This window comes from Electrophorus electricus, chromosome 3 (assembly GCF_013358815.1).
Source record: "Electrophorus electricus isolate fEleEle1 chromosome 3, fEleEle1.pri, whole genome shotgun sequence".
Lineage (NCBI taxonomy): Eukaryota > Metazoa > Chordata > Actinopteri > Gymnotiformes > Gymnotidae > Electrophorus > Electrophorus electricus.
In genome coordinates, this window is record NC_049537.1 from 5,630,717 (window position 1) to 5,650,892 (window position 20,176).

The 20,176-nt window shown below is 38.3% G+C and overlaps 1 protein-coding gene across 1 annotated transcript in view; it reads left to right on the top strand.

Annotated features, from left to right (window-relative positions):
• The window catches only part of mast2 (microtubule associated serine/threonine kinase 2), a 101,430-nt gene that overhangs the window by 5,710 nt on the left and 75,544 nt on the right, over positions 1–20,176 (top strand). Inside the window, exons 2-3 of the mRNA XM_035524152.1 lie at positions 15,123–15,270; positions 15,567–15,712. Of these exons, the coding sequence (XP_035380045.1) occupies positions 15,123–15,270; positions 15,567–15,712 (294 nt within the window). The remainder of the gene's footprint in view (positions 1–15,122; positions 15,271–15,566; positions 15,713–20,176) is intronic.

The window sequence follows — 20,176 nt, forward strand, 5'->3', positions numbered from 1 at the left end:
CACTTTGTTTTAAGGGTTAATAAATGACATGTTAGTGGAGATAGGTATATGCAATATACATGTATGCATAGAAGCTTGGTTAGTTGGGCACTATACCTGCTCAGTTACTTTGACAAATGGCAAAACTGGTATGTACTACTTGTCTTGTGTAAACTAATGCTTAAGTAACCATTGGGATCCATGTTTACTGAGTCAGCTTAATACACATGTTGTAGCTAGGGTGGACTGAGGCTTAAGAGATCGTTAGAGTTAGCATTTCATTTTCTACCTGCTTTATAAATTGAAGGTGACTAATGGAATGTTTGTCTTTCAGGGTGAAAAAAAGCACTGCAGAATAAAGGTTTTTGTGTACTTGCAGTGAATCCCCAAGGACCATAATACCTCATTGTAGTGTTTGAAATGATGTATGTAAAGATGTCGTCTATAAAATGTTTTTTCTGTTTGTTATAGGAAAATGAATTTTCAGGTATAAGTGTGAAACAGTGTAGTACAAAAACTGTACCTTAATTGGCCAGGTTGTAAAATGAAATGGGTAGTTTGAAATCTATAGTCTGCACGAGGGTGTTTGTGGCTATTTAATCGATACAGCTTGTTAAATGCAGAACATGATTTGCTTTAACCTTTTAATCATCACTTAACAGGTACTGTTCTCACAGTAACATCAAAATTCTTATCTCAGTTCCATCATTATTCAAGATATCGTTAGAGGGAAATATTTCATTCCTCTGCCGTCCCTTTCCCTTCACCAGTTTTGTCTAAGATTATTCTCTGCTGTACTCTTAAGTGATTTCAGAAAATCAGGCTCTTAAAGTTTTGGCAGTAGCCTTAGACTTGGTTTCAAAAATGCCAATGCAGGAACGGCTACAGCATAATTAAGTTTTTGATCACTCTTCGTTGACCACGTGAGTTTTTGTTATTTAAACTCCCTGGCTAGTGTTTCATCTGTGGATTTTGATTTGAAAAAGCCACCACACTTAAAAATACATAGGATATCCATCATGGAATGTGTATACGAAATCTGTAGGCAATGCAGAAATAACGTGGCCCATTCATCTTAAGGTGAGACTAATCAAAACAATAATTTACTCTTTTACATTTCTATCTTATTTCATTCCCCAGATTGAGTGTCCATTGTTGGAGGTAGCAGCTCTGATTAAGTGCCTAGTATTTTAAAACACCAGACATTCAGAGGCAGTCTCCTGATTCTACAGTGTTACCTGTGTATAATTATAAATGCTTGTAGAAAATGCTGTGGATTATCTACATTGAATTGAATTCCTCTCAGACTCAACGGGAAAAAGTACTCTTGCTTTGATGTGTAGAACGGTGTTATGGATGTAAGTTACATTATGCCACACAACAACTGATTTAATGTTTATTAAAAGTGACTTGTTAGAAATAACATTTTGGAAATTCCACATGTACTGGGATTTAAAGAGATATTTAAAAACATTTTGCACAGTGGCAATTGTAGGATTTTGTAGGCTACCAAAGTTTATTTTAGATGGCACACCAGCATTTAGAATGTTTCTAAGGTCTTGATATACTTAATGTAAAATAAATACCTTCTTTTTGAGTTTACAATTTGAATCTGAAGCTCTCGGTTGCTTATTCACTGGCTTTCTTTAATGATGTACTCTTATTTTTGTGCATGGTAGCTGATCTGTTCTGGTTTGTACTATAGAAATGGTGAAGGTGAAATGCAGTGGGTCCTAGCAGTGATGTAACTTTGATTGCAGTTGTTTTTTGTGTTGGAGTAGAACATTACCAATCCAGCTCCAATCAAGCTGATGTTAAAGGGGCTTTTATGTCCACTTAACTGATGCATTCAGCCTGATGAATGCACTCAGTACCAAGTAGACTCTGCCAACAGCAAAGAATGGCATTCCCTGTTATACACAATGATTGTGGTTTCTGTACGGGATTCGTTTACTTGCCTTCTGTCATTGTCTTGAATCCTATTCACCACATGTGAATGAAGCTGAGATGTGTATGTATGAACATTTTATATTCAGGGGAGGAAAACCATTTACTACAATATGTTGTGTCTGTCACAACTGAGCAATGAGAGGACTGCTGGATGTTGTAACTAGATCATGTATGTAGAAAACGAGTGAGTGTTTAGAGGTCTATTGCTGGCTATTCAGAGTTTGCTGTTGTCTACTGGCATAATTTAATTGTGCAGAATGAGAGAGATAAGACTTGACTCAACACTGCAGTACACCCTGACTGAGGAGAAGTTATGTACTTAGGGCAAAATTTAATTACATTGATATCTATAAAAGTTACATAGTTGAGATTAAAATCAAATCTGTTTTTCAAGATGGGCTTTTTTTTTTAAAAAGAATTTAAACAGCTCAGGTCTGCATATAGGCAATTAGTTACAAAGAAAATGAGGTGTACACTGTGTAATTTAAACTTTGAACTATGAACTTTGTGAATTGCAGAACAAATTTTATGTACACTGTTAAATTTTCCTAACCAGCAGCTAAAACTGGTCTATAATGTATATAAGATGTAGTTGATCCCTTTCTTTCTCTTTCCATTCCCAGTCTCTTGCATTTTTTCTTTTGTCCATATAAATTTCCTCCACCCTCCCAACTTGGCTAATAATGTATTGTATTTATTCAGTCCTTGGGGTCATGGCCAGATGTTATGAACCGCTTCTGCTTGTATCCTGTCTCCAGTCCTCTGTGGCTCTTTAAACCTTCTCTTTCCCCACTTTGGCCTCAGCACACCAGTCTACTTTTGTCCTATTGCCACTATATAGCAGAACACTGCTTCACTGTGGGTTTGAGGATTGGAAGGCTTTAATCCTTATTGCCTCATTGCTTTCCTTCATTGTCTGGAGATTAGCACATCTGGATCCAAACAAGTGAGGTTTGGCAATGCTGCAAAGTAGAATACGGATGTTTTTATATTTTCTATATTGCAATATAAGAATGGTATTTTAGAGATTTATAGTAATTTGTTCTGAATAATGCTTAATTACCTTGAAGTTGGCTGAAAAGCACCTTAAACTGGTTTCACACTCCAAATGACCCAATGATTATGCTGTTGCAGTTGCCGGTCAAAAATCGTGAAAGATGTCTTTCATCATGAGTTGAAACCTGTGGTCTTTGAACATGTAATGTGACACGGCGGCCGATTAAGTACCTCTGTGACCAAAGACAGCTGACTATTATCTTTTGGCAGTGTCAGAAATTTAATTCCAAAATGTTGCACTGTGACCACTACTACTACAGACGTCTTAACAACCAATAGAGAGCATCTTGGAATTATGCTGAACTTTGTAAATAAATAACAGCATGGCAAAACAAAAATGAAGTGTGTGGAACTCAACAGAAGAATGTTTTGAGAATTTGTGGCAGCAGGGAAAATGCCTTTTTATATATCCAATGACATTTGCCGCCTTCACTTTTGGGGCATTGTTTTTTCAAGGCAAAACATTCCCTCTGCTATTTTAGGGGCATGGTTGGTGACCCACTTTTTTTTGGGCAAAAAGAAAGTTGCTTAAGGATGACAAGCAGAATGACTTGCATTGTGGGTTTCTTCACTGGACATTTTTTTTTTTTATTGTATAGTGTGATTTTCAGCACAAGCAAGATCGCTCAGTCAGTCATAATATTTGGTCAGGATTTCAGATGAAATGTCTCATCCAGTGTGACAAGGAATAAAAGTATGAGAGCTGTAATTTCGCAGTATAATCCTGGCATTGGCATGAGCGCTCTCTATCGCTAATCAGTGTGGTGGAGGAAAATCTCAGACTGAAAGTACATTGTAGTTGAGAAGAGAAATGCCAGAACAGCAGCAGGAGTAGCAGGAACTACTGTGTGTTACAGAAACTCAATAGAACATAATTATTTTCTGGTTATGGTAATTATTTTTTGTGGTGAAAAACAATTTAATGCCTTTTCTTTTTTAAACAAATTGGGGGAGGGTGTGCAATGACACCTTTTGGTTGGAGATTTGCCCTTTTCTCCAAATGCATATTAGCCAAAGTACTGATAGACAGAGTTGCAAACTGGATGGAGTTCTCTCCTTTCATCTATTTCGTGGTCGTCATAAATACAAAGAATATTGTGACTTCTATGTGTCAGTTGTGGCCCCAATTAAATGTAATGGCCTTAATGTTCTGTTGTTTGGCACTTTGTGTTGTTGGTCAGGTAAAATAAATATATTTTAGTCTTTTTTTTTAATATACATTTAAAGCATTGCTTTTGAGACCTGAGTTTAGAGTTTTCAGGAACATTTGTATTTGTTACACTTCAGATCCTGTTTCACTTAACTGTCTTAAACCAGGGCTATTTTTCACCATCTGAAATACTTGAAGTACAATTGACTACAGTGTTTTAGTGTCCAAATGAACCGTATCTCAGCACGCAGCAGTGTGAAAGCCATTAAAACCAATTTTCACGCCTTCTTTATTCCTGTGCCTTTTAAAGACAGCTCTAAATGCTAATCTCTGTCGTGCTGCGGCTTGGGTTCAGCTGGCAGTTCTAACAGCTGAGTGCAGTCGCATCATTCTTCCCTCTACCTCCAGCAGATGAGCAGGGAGATGGGATCCTTCCAACACTATGAGGAGGTTAATGAAAACGACACTGCAGCTATTGTTTGAAATTCTGATGGATGAGGTGCACAGTCCTTCAGAGTTTGCCTTTTCTTTCCATCTGTCAGTCATGATTTCTCTTATGAGATAGTGAACATTGTAATTCAAGTTAGGATTCTTTAAACCTTACTGGTCTTACCTTACATATTGTATTATTGCTACACATTTAGGATATCGACAGGGCTAGGCTGCTTGATGTGCTGAAGGAAGGTGCTGGCAGCATGTTCATCTCAGAAAATAAATAGGTGAAAGAAAAATCTTTCAGATTGTATTTTAAATAAACAGACTAAAAATGTTTCCAGTTCATTTTTAACAAAAATCATCTTATATCAAAATAAGATGATGTTAAAATGTTGTGCTGTTATTAGTATTATTAAAAAAAAAAAAAAAAAAGGTAGTGTCTTGGTCCAGTAGGACCTCTTGGAGGTACAAGAAAATGTCTTGGTGCAGTAGGTCCTCTTAAGGGTTTTGGCTGGAAGAAAAGTCGGTATGCGATTTAATGAATCTATTAGTCACGGTGGACAGTGATGCAGTGTCTTGGCCAAGGGCTGCCTCTGAACTTTTGCCTTTAATTAGCTCAGTGAAAGGGCATTGCTGTGAGATGTAGCCTGTTCAGTGAATTCTCTCTGGTGGGAATGACCTCGCAAGGGTTCACAGTCCTGTCACATTTGAAAAAGAAATTTTGGGCACTTCAGTTATTATAGAGCTCACTCCATTTACCTATGGAATAGATTAATGGTGTATTTTTCCTTTCATAACATCTCATACAGCAGACTTTTAATCACAATTTAGTTCTTTGTTTTTTCTGTTTCTTTCAGCTGGCTGTAATGCTCAAGAGGCAATAGAGTGCTGCACATGTCTTCTGAAAAGCAGGCTCTACATTATCCATAAGTGTTATTAATGAGTAGCATGCTGGATGTTTGGCCAAGAAAAGCCATACAGATTAAATCATGCCATCCTTTTGTCCTGGAGTTATTGATGACTTGCCGTACTGTATTAAACATCTCTGCCGATGCTCAACCTGGCAGGACAGGCCTTTGGACGAAACCCTGATCACTCAGATCACCCCCTGACCTCACCGGCTGATGAGACAGGAAAGATGAGAGCTTCCTCTCCCTGGAGTGGATGCATCCTATTTGATATGAACTTTTTATTTCTTTTTGACTGTGTGAAAGCTTATACTGAGTACTTCGTGACTTGGACTCTGAACTTGCCTTTCCGAACATTTTTAATATGCACTACTGGCCACGTGTGCAGTGCTGTGGGGGGGGAACCCTTGATTCAAGGAACAGTGTTTTATGAATTCACCACTCACCCTGCCCACTGCTGTCAGTTCATAGAGTTTTAATTTAATTAATCTTAGACTCCCATAGTCCATGCTTGTAATGTATTATAGAAGCAGCATATGATTTTTGTCCTTTGAGGTGTGTGGAGACCCTCATTTGCACTGTTAGGTAAATTGTTGCACTTGTCGCTATCTATTTAGGCCTTGTCTCCTACTGGAGGTCCAAGTGGCTGTGTTCCATTGGGCAGAGGACTTTGGCTGGACTTTGGGTTGTGCACTTGCACTCTCGCACTCCCACAGCTGCAAGATACAGATTAGAGAAGGCAAGAGTGAGCGGAAAGATTAACCTCCCACAGTGCTTCATTGGTTTATGTCTGACTTTGTAACAAGTCCAGCAGTGAAGGCCTTAAATACAATATTTACATGTAGTACAAACATGGCTTCATGGAAATGTACATATTCTGTCATTCTCATGTGGTTACTGCTGTTCTTTCAAAAATCCCATTGGAGTTTTTTATTCTAATTTGAGCTGGCTAGGTTTTCACTGAAAATGTAATTATTAAGATGTCTCCCTTTTAAACCAGTCTTGTTACAAGTTGTTAAATTGACTTAAAATGAAACAACAGCAACAACAGACTTTTGGTATGCAGCATGCATTTTATACATCAATGGAGTGTCATACTGTATTTATATTCTTGGCCATACAGCATTTGAAAATCTGAACATTCTGATAATTTGAATATATCTTTTATGATTAGAGCTTTATTGTTGTGTAAAGGTAGCAGACGTGCTTTGAAAGTGTCTGTCATATTTGCAGGAAGATTATGAAGCCAAATTCAGCTTTTAATTATTTTCTTAAAAATAATTAATAGCAATCAAATCCGGTGTCTGCTGTGGTGGTGTCATTTATTTATTTTTACTCTAAACCTGTTGGATGCTGACCTCACAGTTCTGAATAACCTCTTGCAGTTTTCTGATGCTCACTTATCTGTTTCCAAATAAGCATAATATGCCAAACCATACCTGCATTTGAAATTAAGACCCAACACCAGAATTTAAAGGACATGACTTATAAAGTAATTCCAGTTTCAGTTTTCCAGCAATTCCAACACCTTAAGTTTTGCACTGGGTTGTTTTACATACACTTCACTTCTTATTTTTTTTTTTTTTTTTTTTTTTTTTTAATGACATTTTAGAAACTTCAAGGGCTACTGGGTTCAACTGGAGATCTGGCAGAGTTATATTACTATGTGTAACACATGATTACATAACATAGCATGTTTGAAAGCACTCTGGAACTATTACTCATGGTACTTGGCAGATAGTGTTCTTGTGAGAGTTCCTTCACAGTTCAGCAAGTTAAAACATTGGGCTAAACAGCGATGACTGATGGTGTCTTAGTTTTCTTATGTATAATATAAACACAATACAAAATTTACTCCCAAATTTGGCAAGGACAAATAGTTCTGAATAGTTACACAATTTTGCTACAAGTATGAGATTACTCTTTTTTTTTTTTTCTTCTTTTTTTTTTTTTAAACCAAAGTCACAGAACTGGTAGTGAATTTCACAAACCTATTGACCCAAATTGAACCAAGATGTGTGGCTGCCATGTCCCTGGGGAAGGTACATTTCTCCCCTCTGAAATTAGATATTTCACAGAATGGTCTAGAATATGTTAAGAACAATTGTAGTCTACTGGCAAGCCTGAAATTGTTTGAAAATGGGCAAAACAAAGACAGAAAAACCTGTCTTAATGATATATTTGTTTGTGTGTGTGTGTGTGTGTGCATTGATTTTAGCAGTGTCTTGATGCAGAATGTAGGGTTGAGTGGGGTATAGTGAAGAAGTCAGGACCTGCCAACTCAAGTCCCATGCTGATGCTAAAACTCACACATGAAATCATATAACCCCTCCCAACTACATTCAAACCAGCACATCATAATTTCCTCTGTAGTGTAATGTGTAGCCTGATGGCTTTTCCTTACTTTTTCAGACTGTGCTGTTGGTCATTTAAATGAATGAACCAAATGTTTTGGAGTTGTATTACACCTGATGGTGGAAAGTAGCATCAGATCTCTTCCCTGTCCAACAATGTCAGCTGTCAGTGGCTTACTCCAAGTAATCAAGGACTATCCGCTTGCCTGTCCACTACACTGATTTAAACAGTTGATTCAGTGCTCTCACTGGAGCACAATGGAGCAGCTGTCATGAAGGAGGCAGTGAAAGTTGCTGCATCTGTTAAATCAATTAAATACTGACCATATTTTACTCACACATTTGTATAAACAAAGGCACACACTAGAAATGAAGAAGACAGATTATGATTTAGCTTTCTCTGCTCTTAACATTCCTGATTAAATAGCTGGTGGCAGTCCCATAAAGTCTCATTATTTTTGGGAGTATAGACAGATTGTGTTTGTGTGTGTATTGGGGGGGGGGGGGTCCATTTAAAGTTGAAATCTGGATTTCTGATCAATGACTTGATTTTGGGTGCAAGTGGGACCAGAATGTTTCTTTTAGGACTGCACAGTGTGAACACAAATGGCCATCTAGATGGATCTCTCTGTCTGTCTATCATATTAAAACAACAAAACAGTTCTTGTGAGGTAGTACCAATTAAATATTTCAAAACTAAGTGTATTCCCAATGCTGCTGTTTCTATGTCTTCTCCTGTAAGCTATATCTTTATCATGCATGATCCTTGACCAAACATGAGTTGTTTGGTGCGCTTTTAATTCTGGCTCTGTTTATTTGTCTCTGGTAAACTCTGTGTGTGTGTGTGTGTGTGTGTGTGTGTGTGTGTGTGTGTGTGTGTGTGTGTGTGTGTGTGTGTGTGTGTGTGTACTTTGAGCTGGTGAAGTCCAGCACACCTGACCTGCCTGTGCAAACAAGATTGCTTTCCATCTTGCTTTTGGACCAATTTTTGATGGGCTGCCACAGCACGTGTGTGTGTGTGTGTGTGTCTTTGCTTACCAGTGAGGGTGAAGGTGTGCAGAAGGCTTGTCAGCTTTAATGAGGCAAACACTAAAAGTGTACTGCAGTGGCAAAAACTGTCTCCCGCTCCGGATCTTCAGGTTACAGGGAACTTAACAGAAATGTTACTGAGGGGAATGGTAACAAGCATGAAAAGGCACCCTGGCTCTTTGATTCTCAACAGATTGCATGAATGTAGTTACAGCATTGCTAATGTAGAGTATTTTTTTTTTCAAAAGGAGAATTGCCTGGGATTTTATTAGGCTCCAGATCATGCTAACCGACTGCAACAGTGTTTCCCATCATGCAGGCATGGATAAACAATGTTACAGACCTCTTGGATGTGCTATGCAATAGTTAGTTTAGCTGTTGTAGATTCAAGAACATGTTTAAATCCTGTCCAAAATGGGAATGGTTATATTGCCCCTGGACAAGCTCTAAGTTTACTAACTGATAGCAGATTAAGCATAGTAGATTGTGGAGGGTGTATTGCTGGGGTTTCACTGATACTTTTAAAGTGTAATTTTACTGTGCGTTAGAGGAAAGAGCAGGAGAGGGCTAATAATGGCTAACGTGCGGAGGAGTGTAATTTGGTATGTGTGCATACAGCATGGCATGCTTCCCAGCTAGAGGTATTTGAGTAGTCAGAGGGGTGTATGTAAAAGAGATGGGACGCCATCCATTATCTTGTCATTAGGCAGGTGGTCTTGGTGGAGTAGATGAACCCAGCTGCTTGGGTTTGAAATGACGGGTCATGCATACATTTCATTGTCTAGTGTATATTTGTACCTATGCTGAGCAGACACACTCCTTAACACACTAATGCTCTGTAGTGGAAGGTCTCAAAATGAGAATGGAGAATGAGCCAGAGGGAGAGGACAGCTCATTAGGAAGTATATGGATTATACCTGCCTTAGTGGTAAAAACTGAATACAGGCACCTTAAACTGCAGCTGTTTTTTTCTTGTGATGCAGTCTACATTAAGACACTTCACCTGATGTGAATATTATCAGACCCTGCTGCCTTTCTTCGATCTCATTAATTATACCAAGACATCAATATGTAACTAGTCTCTACCTCCTGTTGCAGTTTTATTTGTGACATTCTGTTTGTCTTTGCCTTTCTGTCTCTGGTGTCAAGCTGCCTTTGTTGTATACTTGACCAGCAAATAAATGGTAGAAGAAATGTACTCTGGAAGAACATACTATAATGAGGTTATTGTTTTGCTTCCAGAGTGGATGGGCTTCCAAGTAGCAGGTTCCGCTTTTTTCACACTTGTGTGTTTGTCATTACTTTTTAAACTTTGTTTTGCTTTTCAAAAATATAAAAATAATTTCAATTTTCACACAATTGTGGAGTATTTCAGTGTGTAAAATGTATGGAATTTTATTTTGATTCAAGGTTTAGGACCTCAACATATCTTCATTCTCATTTGACTATAGCTGAGAAATGGACTTTCTAGTGCATTGTTTAGTGGAATCTGCTTTACTGCTGCTGTTAACTTTATTTAGTAAACATATACATATCTAGTGTCTAAGATTTGTCATATTTTGCCATGTTGACATTTACTTGTGTTGCTGTTTATTGGAAAAGTTGTGATTGTTAAAGTCATCATTGTAGAAAAACTGGAAGTGCTCATATGGTCACTTTTTGAGGAGAGAAAACAAAGCAGTGATCTGACATTGGAATTGGACACCATGGAAATGACTGTGGAATTGGAGCAGTTGACATTGTTATTTGGATGGTGTTAATGATCAAATTGAGAGGGAACAATGCACGTTTCTACCGTTCTCTGTAACTAAGTTACAAGAGTATCAGATTTGCAAGAAGGACTTGATTAGCAAGCCCAGTTTGGACTGTTGATAGTTATTCCCGTTTGTCGTTTTCTTTGTCGCTATGACTGTTATTCATCCAAGTTGTTTATATCAAATCTGATCATAAAATGAATGCACACAATTTTCACTGACAGTTTTATCATCAATCATTTTCATCTTTGGCTTACTTGTGTGATTGAACTCATGCATGTTCAGTAAATTTCAACATATTTTAACCACTTGAGATTTGTATGGCTAACAACCTTATCAATCTCTTCACTGATTATTAATAGTCATTAAAAAGCAGATGATGATGATTACTTTGACTACAAAATGTGTAGTCTTCAGGTGTCAGATGAGCATTTCCAACTCCGCTTTACTAAAATGTCTTTTTTTTCCTCTGTATGTGTAATGTAATCTAATTTTATATAATATATATATATATATATATATATATATATATATATATATATATATATATATATATATATATATATTATTTTTTTTTTTCCCTTCTGAGCACAATCTGATTAATGTTCACCATATATTAGCTTACCAGTGCTATACCTTCATGAATTAGGGTGTGTTTAATGCAAATATTATGTATATGAAGGCAGTTCAAGGCATGTCCTTTGCAAATGATATGTAAATGAGACAAGTGTGCCAAATGTTGCTTTCAAGCTGCTGAAGCAGATTTATCAGCTGCACTCAAATCAGCACTCATTTCAACATCGTATGAGTTTCATGAATCAGACCTCATGTACATCATTGAGGAAAGTCAAATCTGCCCTCAAGTATATGCAGCTTTAATGATTAAGGGCCAGTGTTCCTATTTGACATTATTTTACAATTATACCAAGTTGTCTTTTAGGTATTTAATGAGGTTAAAAAAGGTTCAAAATTTAATTTCCTAAATCACTCTATCTGGTAAGTATATCCTAGTCCCCCTTCAGACAGTTGTCCAGTATTGAATTATCACTCCAGTGTGAAGTGCTCTTAAGTTTGCCAGTAGTTGCATCGTAACTGATCTGCCACCACCTGATCAAGAGTACAGGCACAGGCTCTTGTGCTTTTTCTAACCCATGTTCAGTTGTAGCACAAACATTTTATTGGTTTTTACATGGTAATTGGGGCACCACCATTATCAAACATGTCGTATGTCTTGCAGACGTGAAAACCTTTTATAGTCATGAAACCCATATGAAATAAGCTAAAAAAACAACAACAAAAAACTACTTAAATCAAAGCGTCTTTGTTTGCCAAGTATTATGGCACTTCAGTGGGGCTATATTTGAATAAACAAACGGCCAGGTCACTGCGCTAAATAAAAACACTGCATGTTTTTGAAAAAATGTAGCTTTTAAAAAGCCAGCCCTTAAGTAGTTCAAAAACAATACAGATGGGCTGTCTGGTTGCGCTCAGAGTGCATACTTTCTTCACTATTGAATAATCTTCTAAACAGAATGCATTGCCAAGCAATAGCAGCAAGGCGTTAACATCACAATATAAAAATTATCATGCTATATGCATTACTGGAGATAAGCTGACTACTTCCCTGGCTGATATTTCTCCATTGTTTGATCCTCTGCTTTGCCTGTCACTCTGTCAATTATTTCCAGACATGCATTGTTGTCATTATTCTTGCTCTGGGTTCAGTTTTTATGTTTATCCTGCACTCTCTCTGTGAGCCATTTTCGACTCGTGGCCAACCAATATCAGTCATTCTGACTGCACTTGAGTGTTCGCCTCAGTGTCCGGGCTGCGGGATGAGTAAGTAGGGAACGCAGAGGGAATGGCGCTGCCAAGCAAGGGGGATGCAGTCAGGGGGAAAAACATCTGGCCAGAAGAAAAGACTTAGTCACAAGTGAGGAACGTGAGTTGGTCATAAGGAACTTTCACTGGATTGTCAAAAAAGCTCCATATCACTTGGTTGAGGCAATCAGCTAGGCCTATGTGGTTATTTTATTTTCCTAAGCTATAGCCCCACTAAAGGCAGCATGGTTTTGTAATCACTCTTCACTTGAGCAACAAGGTAATAGCATGCCTCTTCAGGTGCTCCAGCTTTCTTTCCCTTATTGCTCAATATTGTACAAGCACAATGAAATTGTTTAGCTTTTGTCAATCATGGCAGAGATATAATTATGCCTTCTTTCCTTCTTTTCAGTGCAAGAATTAGCTGCCAGTTGGTAACACAGTCCTGCTCAAGTAAATTGTGTCCCAAAAATAGTGTCTCAAACCACTTAACATGTCTAAAACACAACTGTCTTTTGCCCCACTTCCAGTATTCTGGGAGCAAGTGTCCTTACCGCCCCCTCAGCACTGAGGATGACTTTTGTGTGCGTTCCTGTGCTTATCTGATCCTGAAGAGAATAGCCAAGTCACTATCCTCAGGCCTCCCAAGTTAATGCCATTCTAACAGAGCCTCTAACTGTTGTCAGTATGGTCTTGAAGCTCTGGATCTCCCAGCGTACTCTTAATAGAATATATGGCCTGACCACAGTTATTACTGTGGCTGCAGTAAATGAACTGTTTTAGCTGTGCTAAAGAAGAAAGCTGATCAGCACTCCATCAGAGTTATAGATGCAGACAAGGTACATTTTACATGCGTTTATATTTAATACACAGAAGGGATGTGTTTTTAAACTGAGGAAAGAAATCAACTAATATTTTAAGCTTGTGTAAGGTGAGGAGCCTGTACATTGTTTGCATTATGATTCAGTGGCAGAAATGTTCTTGGAGAAGTCTTGTGTGCTGGAGCAGTTTTATGAGTCCTCTGCTTACAGCACATGAAGGCCCTCCAGATGTTCTGAAATCTTCAATTTCCACAGGGAGAATGGAAATGGTGTAGGGTTTTGCCCGGTTTCCTTTTCCCATTCTCATGATGGAAGAACACGGATTCTCACTGGTGACATAAACCATCCCACATGACGGGAACCCCGTGGTTTTAGGCCCTGAACATTTTTACCCCTAACTGAAGTGATTGTCGTCATGACTAGTGTTGTGGTACTTTTGGAATTCTTCCTTCAGCAAAAAGTCATCTCGGGTTTCCATTTGTCATTAAGTATTGGCATGATGCTGGGTCAAATTTGCTGCACTTTGTTTAAACAAGTATGTTTAAACTCACTAGGTGTGTGTCTGGTTGTCTACTATACAGGTGGATATGTTTAGTTAACTTTTTATAAGCTTTTGTTTGGCCATATAAGGGCCACAACTGGTATGACTCACAGACTCTCAGTTTTTTATTTGGGCTCAAGCTGAAGGAAATGTGGCTGGGTTTTTCCACACCACCCTGTCTTTTATAATGCAGCATGTTTTCACATGTCAATAACTTAATTTCCTAAATTTTCTCTTTTACTTTTCACAATGTATTTTCAAGAGGTTTTGTGCAGTGTTAGCTTAGCAATATGAATAAGGATTTAATTCAGTGTTGTTTGTGGGCTGTTGTTTTCATAATTAATATAAATACCTTAATTAAAATTATGGAATGATTTATAGAATAATATGGAGTTGAGAAATTAACACTGTACAGACTCAGACATCTATAGATTATATTCACAAGTCTTAAGTTTAATTGTTTAAAGATCAATGAAAATGTGTGGGTATATTTGAAATGCATTTAATTTTTATATTTCTTAAATGTATTACTTAATCGCACTCATAGAATTTGAAGCAGATTACACATCCCCCAGCAGTGTTATGTGCAAGTTAGAAAAAAACTGAACCAAAGTTCTATGAGCTTTTTTGCTACAATGTGTGGAAGAATGTGTGGTGGTAAAAACCAAGACGAAGTCTACGAACAACAATCTAGCGTGCACTCTTTGCCTCTAAGTGTTTAAAATGAAGATTGTAAATGTGGCATACTCCACCCTTCTATGTTCCTTGTAAGCAAACTGTTAGTGCCTGCTCAGTTTATCTGATAAGCTGTGTGTTTTTAAGACATCTTCATAACAGTAAAACTAGTTGTCAGATATGGAAAAAATGCATATGTAGGTTCATCAGTATCTTTGTGTCCTTAAACATTTCTGCGTCCATGCTCTCAGTGCATCTCTGAAAACAGGTGACAAATGTCACTGACTCAGCTTGACCTCCTTGGTCAGCAGTCTTTCTCTCAAAATGGTTCTACATTTGGGAAGAAGCAGCAAATAGCAATGATCTGCAGAGCCTAGTGGAGACAAGGGAACCCATTTCTAGGCCTCATAAACTGAATCATAACAAAGCTCTAGTGTCATCCCTTTTGTTTTCACGTGTTGCATATTGATAATTTGTCTTTATAAGTGATGCAACACAATTGTCATGAATAATTGGATCAATTCTCATATTCTACATTCCACACATTACTTTTTCTATGCTGTCTTTTGTGATTTCACACTCATAATACAATGGGTTGAACACTGTGCCGACTCTCCCTCTCTCTCCCTATTCCAATCTCCCCCTACAGAAGGAGGCTGTGGTGCACCCTCCTCTACTCTTTAGGAAGCTGAGCAACCCTGACCTGTCACCCGCCGCAGGAAAGACCAAACTGCAGCGCCAGCTCAGCCAGGATGACAGCAGGGCCCGCCGCAGTAGCATGGCTACTGGCCTCACTGGTGAGACACACACACACTTGAGACAGACTCGCACACATACTCACTCACTGCCTTTCTTCTTTTCTTTCAGAATTACACTGACATAGATCTAGCATTTGTAACCTTTGAAATGGTCTGAAATCACTTCTGAATCTGTTCCAGCTCTAAGAAACCTGATTTGTTCTAAGGTGTATTTCTCTGACATTCAGTAATTCATGATTCATTGTGTGGTTATGGGCTCAAGTCCTCCTTGCCCTGCAGTTGCTAAGCTTTTTGCCTGGTGTGGGTGTGTGTGGGTGTTTGTGTTTGTGTCTTAGGGAAGCAGCTCCTACCTCTGTCCAGCAGTATGCACAGTGGCGTGAGTCAGCTGGCCTGTCAGCAGCCAGCAGGAGAGACCAATAACCTTGTCCGCATGAGGAGCCAGTCGCTGGGCCAGTCCGCGCCCTCGCTCACTGCAGGACTGGTGAGACAGACACACACAGACACACACACACCGACATTTTTGCAAGGGGGTGTGCAATTGCATGCTCTCAAGCCCACAAACTCTCTCCTCTCTCGTATAATTATGTATTGCTCTTGTAAACGCACACTGTATTGCAAAATCTTGACTTCACTGTTCCAGTATTTATAGGGGACCCTGTATGTGAATGGGTCTGGTAGGTGCAGGTGTGTTTTAATCTGCAGTTTTCTGTTTTTTTATTTGAATGTTCAGTTGCTGTTGATTATGCCTTACATGGAGTTCATATAGAAAGTTTGCTTATGTTTCTCAGTGAAACATGAAAAACATGGTAGGGAAATTGATATTCTGTTTTTCCGCCTGCTCATTATTTATTTGTGAATTAATCTTGCTGTAGATTTAACCTGTATTCAAATATTTAAATACTTTTGGAAAGTTGAGACTGAGAGAATAGAGCATTCTAGGAGGTCTGTAGCACTGCACACTGACTCAGCTTCTGAAGGCCTTAGTAAACACCTGATGAGTTGACTCAGGTGTGGTCAAGCCAGAAGAAAGCTAAACTCCTTTGCACTTTGACACCATGTGGTGTGTGTGGTGGTGGTGGTGGGGTGGGGTGGGGGAAGAGAGAGAGAGAGAGAGAGAGAGAGAGAGAGAGAGAGAGAGAGAGAGAGAGAGAGAGAGAGAGAGAGAGAGAGAGAGAGAGAGAGAGAGAGAGAGAGAGAGAGAGAGAGAGAGAGAGAGAGAGAGAGAGAGAGAGAGAGAGAGAGAGAGAGAGAGAGAGAGAGAGAGAGAGAGAGAGAGAGAGAGAGAGAGAGAGAGAGGCTGAGCTGAGCTCAAGACATGCTGTTCAGCAAATTGTCATATGGCATATGTGTTCATCACACGGAGATAGGTGAAACATCCTCACCTGCTGGCTGTACCTGGTACTGCAGAACTGAGGTAAACAACTACAGTTCACAAGTATTCTAAAAGGGCCCTATGTTTCACAGATCATCTAAAATTCCTTCAGTCATTTCCCTTAGTAGGTTGATTAGCATTAGCAATGTTGGTTTGTTTTTGGTACTGTCCAGAAAACCCAAAACTGGTTGATTTTTGTAACTTTTTTTTTGAAATTGCTGTCTTCGTTACACTTTTGTTGAACTGACACCAGTGAAAAAGGTGCTATGGGGGGGGGGAAGCTGAGAAACTTTTTAATTGGATTGAAGTGAATGTGTAATTTAAACTCATCATGGGGAATGAGGAATAGGCTTGTCATTGTGTGTCTCATTTGCTGTAATAAATGCATAACAACAAATAATGGTACAGGGGATTTTATGTGAAAAATTGCCATAGATGAACCTTTGTTGTAAGTAGTGAAACAGTAACACAGTCTTTCAATAATTGGGGAATCGTTTGATCTACATGTGATTCAGGTGAAATAAGGTGTGTAGAGAAGCATATATAGAAGTTAAATAACATCTGTTTTACTAAGTGACTGAAACTGCTGCTGAAGAGGTCCAAAGTGTTTCTGTAGTTTTTGAAACAAAGAATAATGACTTTAATTGCTAGCTGGTGAGTCGTAATACCTTAAAGGTGACAGTACCTAGGATTCCCTTGAGATCTCACCTTTCTCCAATGCTACCATTAGAGGGCGGTATTTTTCACAGTTGCTCACGCTGAGTGGATCCACTTCACTGAGTGGTGATATATAATGTATCTCATAGTGCATAAAGATGAGTAGATTCAGTGCTTCACTCAAGATCATGTGGTGATGAGTTCTCTGCATATGAGGATTTTAATGGACTCATTACTGCAAGATGTCCATTAATATCCTGACACTTAGAAACCCCACTAAAAAGGCCATGTCCACTGAAAAGAAACAACCTTGAAAAGAGTAATTGCTGATTGCAGTGGCTTTTGTGTAGCATGCAAAAGCAGACTGATGTTGATATGACATTGTTTGCGTTTGTCTTTTGCTGCCGAGGTTATGAAGTACAAGGGGCATTTAAATTGTATAGTTTTTGTCAATTGTAATAAATGTAAAAATAGGGCTATGCTGTGAACAGAATATGCATACTCTGTTTTAACTATAGGAGGGGTGGGGGGGAAAGGCGATTAGAAAATTTGAGATACAATTTTAAACTCAAGAATGCAGAATGAGAGACACATCAGTAGTAACTTTTTAATAAAAATAACAACCATCATTGTTATCCTCCTCCAGAGCAAAACAAAAAGCAAACACCTTTGCACATCATGGTATGCAAACCACAACATTATGCATGGTATACATGTCAGATCTTATTACGTTTTGCAATTATTACTGTAAAATATATTTTCCATGCCAGGAATTTCATTACTGAGTCTGTTGTTTGCCACCTCATGCTGTTTTTGTTAAGTAATTTAACATTTTGCACAGGCATGATGTTTGGCACCTGGCAGCCTCTGCTTCAAGGGCAGGCACTCTTCAAGCACTATAGATTAGTCATAGTTCTACTTATAAAAGAAGAATGCCATGTATTTTAGTTACAATTAGACTTTTTTAATATAACGTTAGGTTACTCCTGGCATGTTTAAAATTATGACATGCAAAACAGAAATTCATCATGTATCTTAAAATTGCTATATTCCAGAGCCTGACCTCATTGGTCTGAGAGCTGTTAGAATATATGGAATTATGTCTTATTTTGGGAGCCTGTATCTACTCCTCTTACATTTGAGAATTTTTATTTTCCTCTGCTTATGTATATATCTTTTTTGTCCCTAGCTTTCCTGACAAAGGGACAATGTATTGTCCAAGTTATTTTTGTAGTATGAAGTCACTAATTCACTAAGTCACTAACCTTTTTTGTAGACTGTATTTTAGTGCAATACTAAAATCAGCGAGTAGCTTTCATACTTTAGTGTAGAACCCCAATGAGGTGTGTGACACTGTGCACTTTGAGTGGGAGTGTCGCGTCATTGGCTTGCAGTGTGGTAGAGGTGCTAACCCACTGACCTGGGATGGGAGTGCAGCCAGCCCCTGCAGAACAGCTTTCATGTCCGAGGAGTAGGGGAGAACACAGACTGGCTGCACACACGGACCCCACAGGACAGACAGATGGTGTTTACCACCCAGCCGACATGGAGCCTTGGGTGTGTTTACACTGATTATGTGAAGGTGTGTGAACATGTTTCTGTACTGTGTCTTGCCTAATGTAGGCACCTGGAAGAGAGTTTGTTGGCCTAAAATTGTTGGTTAGTAATGCCAGTTTGTGGGAAGAAACCAAGAATATTTCTGGGCATTTTTTGTTTCATGCCTATTTTAAAGTACTTTCTGCTTCCATGTGCACACATTGTCACAGGTTGTTAAAAGAATACGCAGTGGGCATGCACATTTGTAGAAGATTTGCATGTACTGCAGCAGTGATACTACATTCTCCCATTTGTTTTAGCTGCTGGGTAAAATGTCAGTCACTTTTTTTTTTTCCTGGAAGCACCATGTTGTGTTAAAAAGGAAGTTCTCTGGAGAACCTTTTGCCTAAGGTTTTTCCCAATTTATGCATGGTGTTCATGCAGAAAGAAAGAATAAAGCAAATAATTTTATTGGATTGATCTTTTAGAATTCATTTGAAATGGGAGGGTGAGTTTAGAGAGAATGTCTGTCTGTATCATTAACATAATTTGAAATTTGCATCTCATTTGCATTTGGGCTGGGGGAAAAGGAAAGGAACATGAATAAAAAATACTATTCTTTTTATCTTGTCATTCCTCTCTATTTCTTTTTCATCCTCTTTGCTATTAAACCAGCCAGCTAGCTCGAAGCACAAACCTTAGAGGTTGTACTGACTGGCATAACGCCCAAACAATTTATTTAGACAGTTTAATTTTAACTCACTGTTAGTTAGTTTTTGTACAGTTAACAATTTTATAGTCTTGATCTTGCGTCCATCCTACTACTGATTTAGGTCTTTTAGGTGTGCATACAACATAGTAACATCCACGGAGATGGGTTGCATCTAGTGAGTACATTTACCATGCAGAAATAGTTCATCCTTTGTCAGTTTAGTCTTTTGAAGTAGTGAAAGGTGAGCTAATTAAACTGAGCTACTTCAAGCTCATATAAAAGAACTCATATATGCCCCAGGTGCCTAGTCAGTGCTTTAAATTGCACTTTTGTAAAATGGTTAACGCAGAACACTTGTTTGGTTGTTCTAGACTTTTCAGACATTAACATGGCTAAGTGTATTATTTTCAGGTAAGATTTGTAATATAGGCATAATGCATTTTTCAGCTGTTTTATGTTGAATTTGTATCCCCCCCCCTATTGTTTTTGTTGGAAAATCCAACATTTTTACTTTCTATTAATCTGGTTTCATCAAACATGCAGTTAAAATACAGGTTATGCCTATATACATAAAGTACAAATTGTACTTCTATGTTAAAATGGCATTAATGTTTTGATATTGTAATGAATACTTATGCTGCTCATACATTATATTCAAAATGAATTCT